Source organism: Aquarana catesbeiana, linkage group LG07 (assembly GCF_042186555.1).
Source record: "Aquarana catesbeiana isolate 2022-GZ linkage group LG07, ASM4218655v1, whole genome shotgun sequence".
Taxonomy (NCBI): Eukaryota; Metazoa; Chordata; class Amphibia; order Anura; family Ranidae; genus Aquarana; species Aquarana catesbeiana.
Genome location: NC_133330.1, coordinates 120,859,995 through 120,875,723, shown reverse-complemented (window position 1 = coordinate 120,875,723; position 15,729 = coordinate 120,859,995). Strand labels below are relative to the sequence as shown.

Genomic DNA, 15,729 nt, shown 5'->3' with positions numbered 1-15,729 from the left:
TTCGGTAGACACCCGATTCCTATCCATGATAGGGTTGGACAGCATATATCTCTTAATGTTTAGCTTATGAATAAATTTATGTGTATCCATGTAGGTCTCAAATTTATTGAGCCCATGTGGGGGTGCAAACTTTAAACCTTTGTCAAGCACTAGTTTCTCAGATGGGTTCAGAGTCACTGTACTCAAATTAAAAATGCCCGACCCTATTATAGCTTTTTTCTCTTTAGTTCTTACCCGTCTCCCTCCTCTGATTCCCCTGCTTGATCGACTGCTCACTTTGTACCCTGACCGGGCCTGTGAAAACCCCACTGTTGTGGGTCCTGGCCAAAAGAACCTGGACCACCCTGTGTGGCATTATAACCATTCTCAGGGTGGTAAGGTAATGTGGTGACTCCATTACCCGTCAGGGGGTAGGGATTAGTATCCCTTCCTTCATAGTCCAAAGGCGGACCCTCTATGTCTCGAAATGGAAAAAAACTATTTTGTATAATACCTCGGACAGTATCACGGACAGTACTCAATTTTCTCTGTGTAATACCGCCAAAACCATAGCTGTTCATGGCATTAGGTGTGTCAGAAGGATTAAAATGGGTAGGGCCAGGCATATAAGTATTACTGTATCCAGTACCATTAAAGTCACCTGGTCCAAAATCCCGGGGTGGTTGCGAACCCCCCATATTTGTGTTTTTATTAAATCCCTGTGACTGGGTATAAACAGCACGTCCCTGATTGGGATTGGGATTGAAATAAGGTGTGCCTCATCCCCAACCTCTGCTGCCCTGATTGGGCCTCTGAGAACGTTGGGGAGGGGGCGGATAATAAGTGGATGGTGGCCCCCCTCTTCCTTTCGCATGGGTCCTATACAGAGATTGATAGGAACCTCTTCTAGTTCTAGTAGGTTACCCTTGCTGATGGAGCGGTGGATATCTAATACTGGGCTGTATATCAACTGGTTGTGAATCTTTAGCTGAACTAGTAAGGGGTACAGCCCCCATCTCAACATTACCCACATTGGCTTGATCAGATATAAGTTTCTTTTGCCATTCAAAACCAACTCCATCCTGATAGTCCGCCAGATCCCTGTTATATTTTTTCTTTTTTTAACCTTTTACTCTCTTTCCTCTTTTTCTAAAACCTTAAGTAAAACCTGAGATCTTTCTTTATATTCATTAGTATCTCGCAGTGGAATCAGTTTTTCTTTAAAAGATTTGATTTACTCATCAAGCCGGGAAAGTTTGGTTCCCTTACGTTCAATTAAAAAACGGAGGAAACCAACCATAGCTTCATTAAAATATTTAAACCAATCCTCCAATTGGACATTGCCTTTTTTGGGGACTGACCTCCCATCTCAAACTCCTGGGAACCATATTATTTTTCACATATGTTTCCAGGTAGGCGATATCCCATTGGGTATGGGTTTCAGAAACTGTCAAATTCTTTAGTCTGGTGAAGAGACCACTAAGATCACCTTCATCCTCCTTGTATACTTTAAAGACCCCTTCCGTGTTGACCACTCTAGATGCTCTGTATTCAAATATATCCATAATATTAATGAAAAAGGTGATTGATAACCCAAAAAAAGTGAAAAAGCAGCAGTATTGGGGTATCAAAAATAAACAATATGTCAACAGAAAATACCACGCTGTACCAAGTGAACACTAATCCAATATAAAAAAACAAGCAGCCACTACGTCAAAATAAACATATTTATTTTTGATACCCCAATGCTGCTATGGGATGGAACTCGAGACGAACTTGAGGAGTTTATGAAATTCTTAAATGATAACACTAGGGGCATTAAATTGAGTTTTGAGGCAAGTCAGTCTGATATCAATTTTTTAGACCTTCACATAAGTATCTGTCAAGATCAATTTATTATGTCCACTTTTTTCAAAAGTACAGATCGTAACTCATATATACCCGTTGATAGTTGCCACCATGAGCCGTGGCTCCGATCTGTTCCCAAGAGCCAATTTTTGCGCATCAAGCATAACTGTACTCAGGGCTTTTTTTCTCACAGAATAGGTGCAGGAACCCACCCTCCCCAACTCTCCGCCCCCTCACCCCCCAACTCCACCCCTATTCCCACCCCCAATACCGCCATTCCTTGGTAAAGAGAAATAAAACATTCTTTACCTTCTCCCTCCCTGTCCACAGCTCACCTCCCCATCCACAGGTCACCTTCTCTTCTCTCGTCCACAGCTCACCCCCCCACACACACACAGGTTACCTTTCCCTCCATGCACAGCTTACCTTCTCTTCTCAGTTTACCCCCTCCCCTCTCCACAGCTCACCCCCTCCTCCCTCTGGTTACCTTCTCTTCTCTCATCCACAGTTCACTCCCCCTACAGCTCACCTCCCTCCCCCCACAGCTCACCCTCTTCACAGTTCACCTCCCCCCCACAGCTCACCCTCTCCCCCTTCCTCTCCACAGTTCACCTCCCCCCACAGCTCACCCTCTCCCCCTTCCTCTCCACAGTTAACCCCCCCACAGCTCATCCTCTCCCCCCTCTCCACAGTTCTCCCCCTTCTCCACAGTTAACCCCCCCACAGCTCTCCCCCTTCCTCTCCACAGTTCACCTCCTCCACAGCTCACCCTCTCCACAGTTCACCCTCCCACAGCTCACCCTCTCCACAGTTCACCCCCCCCACATCTCACCCTCTCCACAGTTCACCTCCCCCCTCACAGCTAATCCTCTCCACAGTTCACCCCCCCTCACAGCTCACCCTCTCCACAGTTCACCCCCCCACAGCTTACCCTCTCCACAGTTCACTTCCCCCCACATCTCACCCTCTCCACAGTTCACCCCCCCCACAGCTCACCCTCTCCCACTTCTCCACAGTTCACTTCCCCCCACACATCACCCTCTCCCCCCTCTTCACAGTTCACCCCCCCACATCTTACCCTCTCCACAGTTCACCTCCCCCCACAGCTCACCCTCTCCCACCTTTCCACAGTTCACTTCCCCCCACATCTCACCCTCTCCACAGTTCACCTCCCCCCACATCTCACCCTCTCCCACCTCTCCACAGTTCACTTCCCCCCACATCTCACCCTCTCCACAGTTCACCTCCCCCCCACAGCTCACCCTCTCCCACCTCTCCACAGTTCACTTCCCCCCACATCTCACCCTCTCCACAGTTCACCCCCCCACAGCTCACCCTCTCCCACTTCTCCACAGTTCATTTCCCCCCACATCTCACCCTCTCCACAGTTCACCTCCCCCCCACAGCTCACCCTCTCCCACCTCTCCACAGTTCACTTCCCCCCACATCTCACCCTCTCCACAGTTCACCCCCCCACAGCTCACCCTCTCCACAGTTCACCCCCCACAGCTCACCCTCTCCACAGCTCACCCTCTCCACAGTTCACCCTCTCCACAGTTCACTTCCCCCCACATCTCACCCTCTCCACAGTTCACTTCCCCCCACATCTCACCCTCTCCACAGTTCACCTCCCCCCACAGCTCACCCTCTCCCACCTCTCCACAGTTCACTTCCCCCCACATCTCACCCTCTCCACAGTTCACCCCCCCACAGCTCACCCTCTCCCACTTCTCCACAGTTCACTTCCCCCCACACCTCACCCTCTCCCCCCTCTCCACAGTTCACCCCCCCACATCTTACCCTCTCCACAGTTCACCTCCCCCCACAGCTCACCCTCTCCCACCTCTCCACAGTTCACTTCCCCCCACATCTCACCCTCTCCACAGTTCACCTCCCCCCACATCTCACCCTCTCCCACCTCTCCACAGTTCACTTCCCCCCACATCTCACCCTCTCCACAGTTCACCTCTCCCCCACAGCTCACCCTCCCCCACCTCTCCACAGTTCACTTCCCCCCACATCTCACCCTCTCCACAGTTCACCCCCCCACAGCTCACCCTCTCCCACTTCTCCACAGTTCATTTCCCCCCACATCTCACCCTCTCCACAGTTCACCTCCCCCCCACAGCTCACCCTCTCCCACCTCTCCACAGTTCACCTCCCCCCACATCTCACCCTCTCCACAGTTCACCTCCCCCCACAGCGCACCCTCTCCCACCTCTCCACAGTTCACTTTCCCCCACATCTCACCCTCTCTACAGTTCACTCCCCACAGCTCACCCTCTCCACAGTTCACCTCCCCCTCACATCTCACCCTCTCCACAGTTCACCTCACCCTCTCCCTCCTCTCCACAGTTCACCCCCCTCTATCCACAACCAGCTCACCCCCTCCACCCCCACATTTCACAATTCACATGCACATGCACAGTCCCCTCCCCCCATCCACAATTCCCCTTTTAACCTCTGTCAACATATCACTTCTGCACACCCCCCATCCACAGCTTACACCCCCAGTCCACAATCACCTCTGCACTCCCATCCACAGCCTATCTTCCCCCTCCACATTTCACTTCTGCACCCCCATCTACAGCTCTAACTCTCTACAACTCCCCATCTTCCACCTCTGCACCCCAAACCCCCCCCCAGCACTCTTGACCCTGTATATATTTCCCCTGCTCACAAGTCTCACTTTGCATAATCTACCCCCCCAGCTCTGACCTCTGCAGAACATCCACAACTTCAGTCTCTACTCTCTCTGCACAACCAGCCCCCCTTCCTCCCCCTTTCCCTCCACAGCTATCTCACCTTCATTAGAGCCGAGCTCGGCTCCGTGCTACAATGATTTGACAGACAGCAGGCGGGGAGAGCTGCCTCTGAAATCTGATCAGTCATCTGTGGAGCACATTCCTTGGATGCCTAGCATACAGAATCTGAGGAGGAAGTGAATGGTTTAGAAAACTTCCTCTATCAGCTTCTGTTCTATGTGACAGTCAGCAGAGGAGAGGGCTGCCTGGGTTGGAGGAACTGCTTTCCGGCAAGTTCCGGCAGAAAAAAAGCCCTAACTGTACTAATGCGGATCAATTCATGGAACAAGCAGAGGTCCCAACTAAAAGGTTTCTGGATAAGGGATATCCTATTAGTTCTCTAAAAGAAACTTTGGAGGAAATTAAAACTGTAGATAGAAAAGAATTGTTGATGGCAAAGCCACCTCGTGAGAACAGTCTTTCTGTGGTTCCGTTTATTACTACTTATTCAGTATAGCATAGAAATGTAAAGAACTTGATTCAGAAACACTGGCACTTGGTGGAAAATGATTTATTGTTGGCCCCTGTTCTACCAGAGAGACCACGAGTTATCTATAGGGGTGCTAGCTAGCTCCGAATATCTTGGATCCCCCGATCAGTGGGAAGGGTTTTTTATGAAAACCTCACTGTTCTTTATAAATGTGGACAATGTAGTGTGTGCTCCATAAATGGGTGCACATCTAGACGCACCGAAAGGTTCACCTCATTTAGTACCCAAAATGAGTTTGCAATTGAACCCTTTATCACATGCTCGACGTAAGGGGTCGTGTACCTACTCCAGTGCCCTTGTGGGCTTCAATATGTGGGTAGGACCAAACAACCCCTTTCCGTCAGGCTTAACGAGCACATTACAAACATTAAGAATGGTTTTCCCAAGCATTTGGTCTCCAAACATTATCTTTTAATGCACAATAAAGATCCGTCTAAAACTCTGTTTCTGGGGATTGACATATACAGCCCACACTGGAGAGGGAGTTCTCTTGTCAGGAGTATTTCTAGGCTTGAAATGGCTTGGATCCATAAAATTAGCTGTTACACCCCTCATGGTCTAAATGTGGATACAGATGTAAATGCATTTATAGATAACTCATGATTTATATTTACATTGGGGAGCCTGTATTCAGGTATTTCTATGCTTTATTTTAGGCACAATATTTTGGTCCATTGTGAACTCATTGTGATCCAGAAGGAATTCATTTTTAGGTTCTCTTTATGTCCATACCCCGAATTACTCCTTTTTGGTTGGTATTTGGGTGTTTATTAATATACTAGCCCCATATGGACATAATGACTTAACATTTATGTTTTTATATTTTTTTTTGCTTTTGTCTATTTCCATTTTATTTTTCATTTTTTGTTTTTCACCATTACCCAATTTAATTGCTCTCTTATTCCTTTTTTTTATGTATACTAATTATTAGTTTTTGTTATATAAACATTGTATCCCAATTTTTGAGTTGTGTTCGACCTGTGAAGGAATTTACAATTTTTGCCAGTCCTGTGCATGGCGGACTTAGCTTCAATGGCTTCCTCTACTCATTTATCCTGTTGTTCCAATCTGATTCACATTGAGGCTTGGTTACTTAGTAGTCTATATAATACACGATGCGTCAGTGTGTCGCCCGTGCCCCAGACGACGTCATTATTTGACGAAACATATGTTGGGAGGAGCTGATGTGCTGATGTCGTCGCGTGTGAACGTCTAAGTGGACAGGCGTTCTTGCACAGCCGACCAGCTATTTCGCTATTTTTTAACTGATACATTGTAAGTTTTATTCTTTATACAATTAAACCTAGTCTCAACGATATTATGCTATGGTGAGTCTTTTCTTCTGGGTACATTCAACCATCTCTTTGGAACTGCTCCGATCGGGAGACCCACTGTGTCTGATTCGGTTCAGCCTGTTTGAGGCTCTGGATTGCCACGGGATAAGGATCCGGATGATTCTGGTCATCTGAAGTTTTCTGTTCGTCCTGTGCCGAGTTTCTGACTGGTGGTACCATCCTTCCTATCTTGGTAATGGCCCTGACTGGGTAATTGGTCACAAGCCTATCTGGCTTGTCACATGGTAAGCGCACAATCTTTGTGGTGTTCCTGTGTATTTTTTATAATACTTCATATGAATGCTGGTTCACATTTATCCTTTGGAGGCACAATAGAAGAATTTATGTTTCATTACAGACTTTGATAATTTGGACTCTTTGGACTTTCTAATCATTTCAATTCATTTATCAGTTTCACTCCTTTATTTTTAGCGCTGCTACAATTTTTTCTACTCTATCTGTGTTTGTATCTCACTTTTAGTGGCTGCTTGTTTTTTATATTGGATTAGTGTTCACTTGGTAAAGCGCTGTATTTTCTGTTGACATACGTCTAATAAACATTATGCCCACCCTAGTTAAACCAGATCAAATGGGCTTTACAAAAAAAAGACAGACTACTGACGCAACTAGGCGCTTCATCAATATTCTGCATCTCATAGAAAAAACTTGTACGCCTTCTCTGCTTCTCTCCATAGTTGCAGAGAAGGCATTTGACAGTGTCCACTGGCGACATATGCAGCTAACACTGGAAAAATTTGGCTTCCGGGGGACCATTCTTTCGGCCATCCTTGCACTGTATTCTCATCCATCAGCACAAGTATATACATCTGGCCTTCTATCAAAAACATTTACTATATCGAATGGAACCCATCAAGGTAGTTCTCTTTCCCCTTCAATATTCAATCTAATGAGTGAACCACTGGCGGAAGCAATTCGCTCACAACCTCTAATATCAGGATTTCGTACACGCACTACCTCTCACATCATTAATTTGTTTGCTGATGATGTAATTCTTTTCTTATCTCACCCTTTGATATCATTACCTGCAGCACATCACATCCTAACTAGCTTCAGCAATATCTCATACTACAAGGTGAATTTTACTAAATCGAAAATCATAGATTTAGGAGTCCACAAACTCACTCACCAACACATAAAGCAAGAACTACATTATGCGTGGGCTGAACACCATATACCCTATTTAGGTATACTTATATCATCCTCCACCTCTACATTAGCAACTACAAACCCCTTCTAGAAGATATTGGAAAAGAACTTCATCGCTTATCCAATTTCAAACTTTCTTGGACAGGAAGGATAGCTACCTATAAAATGTTTTATTTTCCTAAAATGTTATATGTATTTTGCACTTTACCGATCCCCATTAAACCTAATCTCTTACGTGCTCTATCAGTACAACTTAAAAAATTCATCTGGCAATGCAAAAGCGTGAGATGCTCACATATGCACCTAATCAGACACAGGAAATATGGGGGCTTGGGTATGGTGGACATTGCAGACTACTATTTAGCCTCTTTATTGGCACAATCAAAAAATTGGTTTAACTATCATCCAGAAGCCCTATGGGTAGGAATTGAAAAACACTTAAAGGGAACTTATGATTTAGCTCTACTAATCCTAGCAGACAGATGGAAACATTAGACTTGAATATCTTTCCTCTACCCATTCGAGCCACTATATTGGCGTGGAGAACATTACTCTCACAATCCCTCCAACCCATATAAAATCACCAGATACGTATTCCTATCAAAACCATGGAACTCCTTATCCCGTACTTAAATCTTGATAAATGGGTGGATAGAGGCTTACTATGGGTAGACGAGCTCTTGAATGGCACTGAATTGAAAACTATAGAGAAACTTAAACAAACTCATGGTTTTACTAATGCAGATGAATTTACATTTATCCGCATAGGGAAAATCTAAAAACCCTCTCCCCACGCTTTCAGTTGACTCATCAGTCTGCTCCTTTCTATCCTCGACCCACATAAACACCAGGGGAATTACACTATTTTACAACTTATTACTTTAAAAGTTGTTTTTTGAGAAAACACATCCAATCCTTAAATGGGAATCAGACCTTGGACAATCTTTCTCCCCCTCCCAGTGGCTTTCTGCCTTTAAATCTATTTACTCATCATCTCACTGCACCAACCACTGGGAACTGCTACAAAAAATAATCACCAAATGGTATTATACTCCTTACCAACTGTCCAAAACTGGAAAAATCAAGTAAAAACACCATGAGATGCAAACAGTATATATAAAAGGTTATTATATATGAATAACACTATATAAGGGAGAGGGGGGGAATGATAATAAGTCCATAAAAGTCCATAATAAAAACAGGGGAAGGAGGAATGATGATTGAGAATCCACAAGCAGGGCTGCCTTCAGAGGGGAACTGAAACCAAGTTCCAAATATCTAAGAGAAAGCACAAGGAGAGAGGCGTCTCAGCTTGATGAAGGAGCATGGGTGCCACGTCATTGCAGCCCGTACGTGAAACGCGTCACTTACCAGTGACGTCATCTCTCCTTGCCTGCCATCCATCTGCGTTCCAGGCCTTGCTTTGAGTTTTGTCTCCACCGCGGCCAGCTTTTCCAACTTGCGGTGTTCTGAGCACACACAGTTACATGCTTGGCAAGCAGGAAGACTCCCCATGACGGATCTGATGACTTTTCTCACGATGGATGCATTTTTAAATGCCTATTGATGACTTCATACATGTGAGTTGCCTGTACATGTGATTTAATAAATTGCTTTTTACTTCTACACCCAGAGGCGCCTCTCTCCTTGTGCTTTCTCTGGAGAGAAATATTTAAATTGATTTCTAACATCACAGGGATCTTCCTTAAATCCAACCCTGCCCTAGCAATCCTGAACTTACAAATTGATAACCTTCCACCAGCTTTTTGCACTGTGACGACCCACATTCTTGTTGCCACAAGAATGGTAGTAGCCAGATAACGGAAAGCTTCTCAAGCCCCTAACAACTCGGAAAGTCTTATCTCTAGTCCTATGAAAAATCCCTATCTACCATTACAGGCAAGAGACAATTATTTGACAGTTCATGGAAACCATGGACAGACTGGTGTCACAAATGATCCTGATAATCCTATATATTACCCTTTATTCCTCTCTGTAAAATCTTAAGACCTCTATTCTCGTTTGAATTTAGAGTGAACTATTTATGGATTTTCCTGACATGTTATTTCTTGCTTTCGTTAGAATAAAACCACCTATATTTTCTTACTTTGTTTTGTTTTGTATCCTGTATTTTCTTGATACTCAATAAAAATTTATTGAAAAAAAAAATTGTAAATTTTTTGTAATATATATATATATATATATATATATATATATATATATATACAGTTGCAATAAAATTATGTGAACCCTTTTTGAATGATATGGATTTCTGCACAAATTAGTCATAAAATGTGATCTGATCTTCATCTAAGTCACAACAATAGACAATCACAGTCTGCTTAAACTAATAACACACAAAGAATTAAATGTTACCATGTTTTTATTGAACACACCATGTAAACATTCACAGTGCAGGTGGAAAAAGTATGTGAACCCCTAGACTAATGAGATCTCCAAGAGCTAATTGGAGTAAGGTGTCAGCCAACTGGAGTCCAATCAATGAGATGAGATTGGAGGTGTTGGTTACAACTGCCCTATAAAAAACACACACCAGTTCTGGGTTTACTTTTCACAAGAAGCATTTCCTGATGTGAATGATGCCTCGCACAAAAGAGCTCTCAGAAGACCTACGATTAAGAATTGTTGACTTGCATAAAGCTGGAAAGAGTTATAAAAGTATCTCCAAAAGCCTTGCTGTTCATCAGTCCACGGTAAGACAAATTGTCTATAAATGGAGAAAGTTCAGCACTGCTGCTACTCTCCCTAGGAGTGTGCGTCCTGTAAAGATGACTGCAAGAGCACAGCACAGACTGCTCAGTGAGGTGAAGAAGAATCCTAGAGTGTCAGCTAAAGACTTATAAAAGTCTCTGGCATATGCTAACATCCCTGTTAGCGAATCTACCACACGTAAAACACTAAACAAGAATGGATTTCATGGGAGGATACCACAGAGGAAGCCACTGCTGTCCAAAAAAAACATTGCTGCATGTTTACAGTTTGCACAAGAGCACGTGGATGTTCCTCGGCAGTACTGGCAAAATATTCTGTGGACAGATGAAACCAAAGTTGAGTTGTTTGGAAGAAACACACAACACTATGTGTGGAGAAAAAGAGGCACAGCACACCAGCATCAAAACCTCATCCTAACTGTGAAGCATGGTGGTGGGGACATCATGGTTTGGGGCTGCTTTGCTGCATCAGGGCCTGGATGGATTGCTATCATCGAAGAAAAAAATGAATTCCCAGGTTTATCAAGACATTTTGCAGGAGAACTTTAAGCCATCTATCCACCAGCTGAAGCTCAACAGAAGATGGGTGTTGAAACAGGACAACGACCCAAAGCATAGAAGTAAATCAACAACAGAATGGCTTAAACAGAAGAAAATACACCTTCTGGAGTGGCCCAGTCAGAGTCCTGACCTCAACCCGATTGAGATGCTGTGGCATGACCTCAAGAAAGTGATTCACACCAGACATCCCAAGAATATTGCTGAACTGAAACAGTTCTGTAAAAAGGAATGATCAAGAATTACTCCTGACTGTTGTGCAAATCTGATCTGCAACAACAGGAAACGTTTGGTTGAAGTTATTGCTGCCAAAGGAGGTTCAACCAGTTATTAAATCCAAGGGTTCACATACTTTTTCCACCTGCACTGTGAATGTTTACATGGTGTGTTCAATAAAAACATGGTAACATTTAATTCTTTGTGTGTTATTAGTTTAAGCAGACTGTGATTGTCTATTGTTGTGACTTAGATGAAGATCAGATCACATTTTATGACCAATTTGTGCAGAAATCCATATCATTCCAAAAGGGTTCACATACTTTTTATTGAAACTGTATATAAACACTATATACAATAGGGGGGGGGGGGTGCAGTTACCTATTTTTTGTTATAGATTTTTTTTTTTATTTAAAGACTTTGTGAAAATGCTAGACATTTGCAGTGTGTATGTTTAGCATAACCCTACTAACTGTAGCTAACTACTAATATAATAACAATTTACAATTACAACAACAACAACAACAGTAATAATTATGTGTTGTAAAATGTAACACTTTAGACATGAATAGCTGAACCGTTTAAAAAAGTTTGTTAATGTTTGTGACTTTTGTTTCTTTTTCTAGCCAATTACCAATCACAACCCCTGGATGTTGCTGTATTTTATCTCCTTCCTACTTATTGTTAGTTTCTTTGTACTCAACATGTTTGTGGGGGTAGTAGTAGAAAATTTCCATAAGTGCCGTCAACATCAAGAAGCAGAGGAAGCCCGAAGACGAGAGGAGAAGCGTCTGAGACGCTTGGAAAAAAAAAGAAGGAGTAAGATTTCTTCCTATCTTCTTCCTCCCACCCCAAGCGCCACTATTAGTGTTCATGATCTACCATGCACATTTAATACTTAATTTCTAAACCTAGACCAATTTTTTTTTTTTTTTAAATGCCCTGGCATATATGTATCAGGGATTTCCCATTGTTGTTGTAGAATGTCTGCTATATTCAGTTTGGCAGATAGTGTTACAAACTTTCAGATCAACAATATTGTTGAACAACCAGTAATCATACAAAAACAACAATATAAGTGTGAATACCTATTTTTATATCATGTTATCACTGTTATACAGTGGGGCAAAAAAGTATTTAGTCAGCCACCAATTGTTCAAGTTCTCCCACTTAAAAAGATGAGAGAGGGCTGTAATTGCCATCATAGGTATACCTCAACTATGAGAGACGAAATGTGGAAACAAATCCAGACGATCACTTTGTCTGATTTTTGAAAGAATTTATTTGCAAACTATGGTGGAAAATAAGTATTTGGTCAATATCAAAAGTTCATCTCAATACTTTGTTATATATCCTTTGTTGGCAATGACAGAGGTCAAACATTTTCTGTAAGTCTTCACAAGGTTGTCACACACTGTTGCTGGTATGTTGGCCCATTCCTCCATGCAGATCTCCTCTAGAGCAGTGATGTTTTGGGGCTGTCGCTGGGCAACACGGACTTTCAACTCCCTCCAAAGGTTTTCTATGGGGTTGAGATCTGGAGACTGGCTAGGCCACTCCAGGACCTTGGAATGCTTCTTACTAAGCCACTCATTTGTTGCCCGGGTGGTGTGTTTGGGATCATTGTCATGCTGAAAGACCCAGCCACATTTCATCTTCAATGCCCTTGCTGATGGGAGGAGGTTTGCATTCAAAATCTCACGATACATGGCCCCATTCATTCTTTCATGTACACGGATCAGTCATCCTGTTCGCTTTGCAGAGAAACAGACCGAAAGCATGATGTTGCCACCCCCATGCTTCACAGTAGGTATGGTGTTCTTTGGTTGCAACTCAGCATTCTCTCTCCTCCAAACACAACGAGTTGTGTTTCTACCAAACAGTTCTACTTTGGTTTCATCTGACCATATGACATTCTCCCAATCCTTTTCTGGATCATCCAAATGCTCTCTAGCAAACCTCAGATGGGCCCGGACATGTACTGGCTTAAGCAGGGGGACACGTCTGGCACTGCAGGATCTGAGTCCCTGGCAGCGTAGTGTGTTACTGATGGTAGCCTTTGTTACATTGGTCCCAGCTCTCTGCAGGTCATTCACAAGGTCCCCCCGTGTGGTTCTGGGATTTTTGCTCACCATTCTTGCGATCATTTTGACCCCACGGGGTGAGATCTTGCGTGGAGCCCCAGATCGAGGGAGATTATCAGTGGTCTTGTATGTCTTCCATTTTCTAATTATTGCTCCCACAGTTGATTTCTTCACACCAAGCTGCTTGCCTATTGCAGATTCAGTCTTCCCAGCCTGGTGCAGGTCTACAATTTTGTTTCTGTGTCCTTCGACAGCTCTTTGGTCTTCACCATAGTGGAGTTTGGAGTGTGACTGTTTGATGTTGTGGACAGGTGTCTTTTATACTGATAACAAGTTCAAACAGGTGCCATTAATACAGGTAATGAGTGGAGGACAGAGGAGCCTCTTAAAGAAGAAGATACAGGTCTGTGAGAGCCAGAAATCTTGCTTGTAGGTGACCAAATACTTATTTTCCACCATAATTTGCAAATAAATTATTTAAAAAATCAGACAATCTGATTGTCTGGATTTGTTTCCACATTTTGGCTCTCATAGTTGAGGTATACCTATGATGACAATTACAGGCCTCTCTCATCTTTTTAAGTGGGAGAACTTGCACAATTGGTGGCTGACTAAATACTTTTTTGCCCCACTGTAAATGACAGTGGTGTTTATTCAACAATCCCGGCCTACATTTGTGATTCTGCTAGCATGCAATTTGTCTCTGTTTGAAGGCATGAATAAACGTGATATACAGTGTATTAGTGATTATGTTTTGAGAATGGTGTGGAAAACATTTGACATATTTCTACTGAGTAACACTCTTTCTGCAATTTCATTGCTTGACATTCATGAAATTTCTCATTCATTAATATTAAACTAGTGGTATCACAGCTGGCATTCTTAGCAACTTTGTCTATTTTGTTTCCCTTTTGTCTAAAAAACATTAAGATATTAATCTCCAGATTTTTTAAGAATCTGGAGCTGCATGCAGTGGGTGCAGTGCTTGCCAAGCTGTAAACTGCTGATTTAGATATGTCAGACGGATGGACTTTGATTAAAAAGACAGTTACTTTGCTAAAGAAGCATTTAGAGGCACCTGCTTTTTTTATGACCTGTACCATTATTTAAATACAGGATATGGCTTGTATTAGGAACAAAAACACAATAGCTAAGGGTCTGTGATCTCTTTCAAAAACATTTTTTTTATACATAGACCCTCTAAAATGCCCATATTTTTTTATAATTTTGGCACCCAAATATCAGGTTTTAGTTTCCTGTAATAAACCAGTTTTGAGCCTCAACTCTTAGCTCCAAAAAATTGTACTTGCTACTTCATGTTGAAAACTCTAGCTTCACTATAACTGCACAACCACAATGTAGGCCTACATTTCACATTGCACATTTTATTTTGGTAAAATGTAATGTAGGCCCCAACAATTTAAATATATTCATGGTTGAAAAGGGGGAGTGAACAAAGATAGAGAAGGGAAGAAGGATGTAACTTGTAATCATTTGCAAGAGCAATTCAGTTCTGTTATATTCTGCTAGCCCTTACCTATGATTACCCACTTTCTTTTCAGAGCCAAGATATTGCAAGACATTTCTATACAATGTGTTGCAAACCTTCTCTAGCAGGGAATGGGGTTAATGCATTCACATCAACATTATTTTCATGTGATTTTTGTATTCATTCACAAATCACTCTGACCTAGATCACACATACAGTGATGTATTTGCAAGTTCTTTACTTTTAGGTCAGCTCGAGGTTGAAAGACATTTTCTGGCCCCTCTGGGTCTCAAGTTGACTTTCTTCACTGATGAAATCAGAGCGGAACAAAATGTTTGCTGAAAGCTTTTTTTTTTTTTTTTTTTCTTTCTTAAACCTTTTATTTTGTCCTTTGTAACCAGACAATGTGCAGAACTTTTATGTTATTTTGTGATGTCACAGAGTTTCCTGTATGTATAAAGCATGTCTTACAAAAAGACTGCAAATTAATCTGCATATCACCTCTACAATGCTAGCCTGTTTATAAAATATTGGCAAAATGTGTGGGAGGCACTAAACCACTACTTAGGTTATAGGAAAAATAAATAGACACTTCCAAAAAATATAGTCAATTTAAGGGATCTAAAATGAGGGGAACAAATGGCATCCTGCTGTGAAGAGAAATACATCTGACAAGCATTAGTGATCTAATGCAAAGGGATGAGGCCATAGGAAAGGTAGTGAAACGTAATTCATATTTTATTCAGCCATATATGCAAAGAAATCACCACCACATTTTGAATAAATGCACCCATTTTATTAGGGCTGAAAGTTAAAAAAACAGATGGCTGAAAATGTGCCTTAGAAGGACACTGCACTGGATCTAGATGTTCATTTAAAGCTTGGTTGGAATGGCTACAAGCTCTTGCCACTATGGCTTTGTGCTGAGGCTTCCTGGATTCTGGAGTCCTGTGCTGAGGCATGATAAATGATCCAGAGGATTTTATTTCTAAAATTGCAAAATTGGCAATAGTTGCCAAGGGGCTAAA

The 15,729-nt window shown here is 42.6% G+C and overlaps 1 protein-coding gene across 2 annotated transcripts in view; it reads left to right on the top strand.

Moving 5' to 3' along the window:
• CACNA1I (calcium voltage-gated channel subunit alpha1 I) overlaps positions 1-15,729 on the top strand; it is a 3,871,666-nt gene that overhangs the window by 2,428,568 nt on the left and 1,427,369 nt on the right. For both annotated transcript variants that reach the window (XM_073592660.1, XM_073592661.1), the window contains one exon: positions 11,755-11,947. In XM_073592660.1, the coding sequence (XP_073448761.1) occupies positions 11,755-11,947 (193 nt within the window). The remainder of the gene's footprint in view (positions 1-11,754; positions 11,948-15,729) is intronic.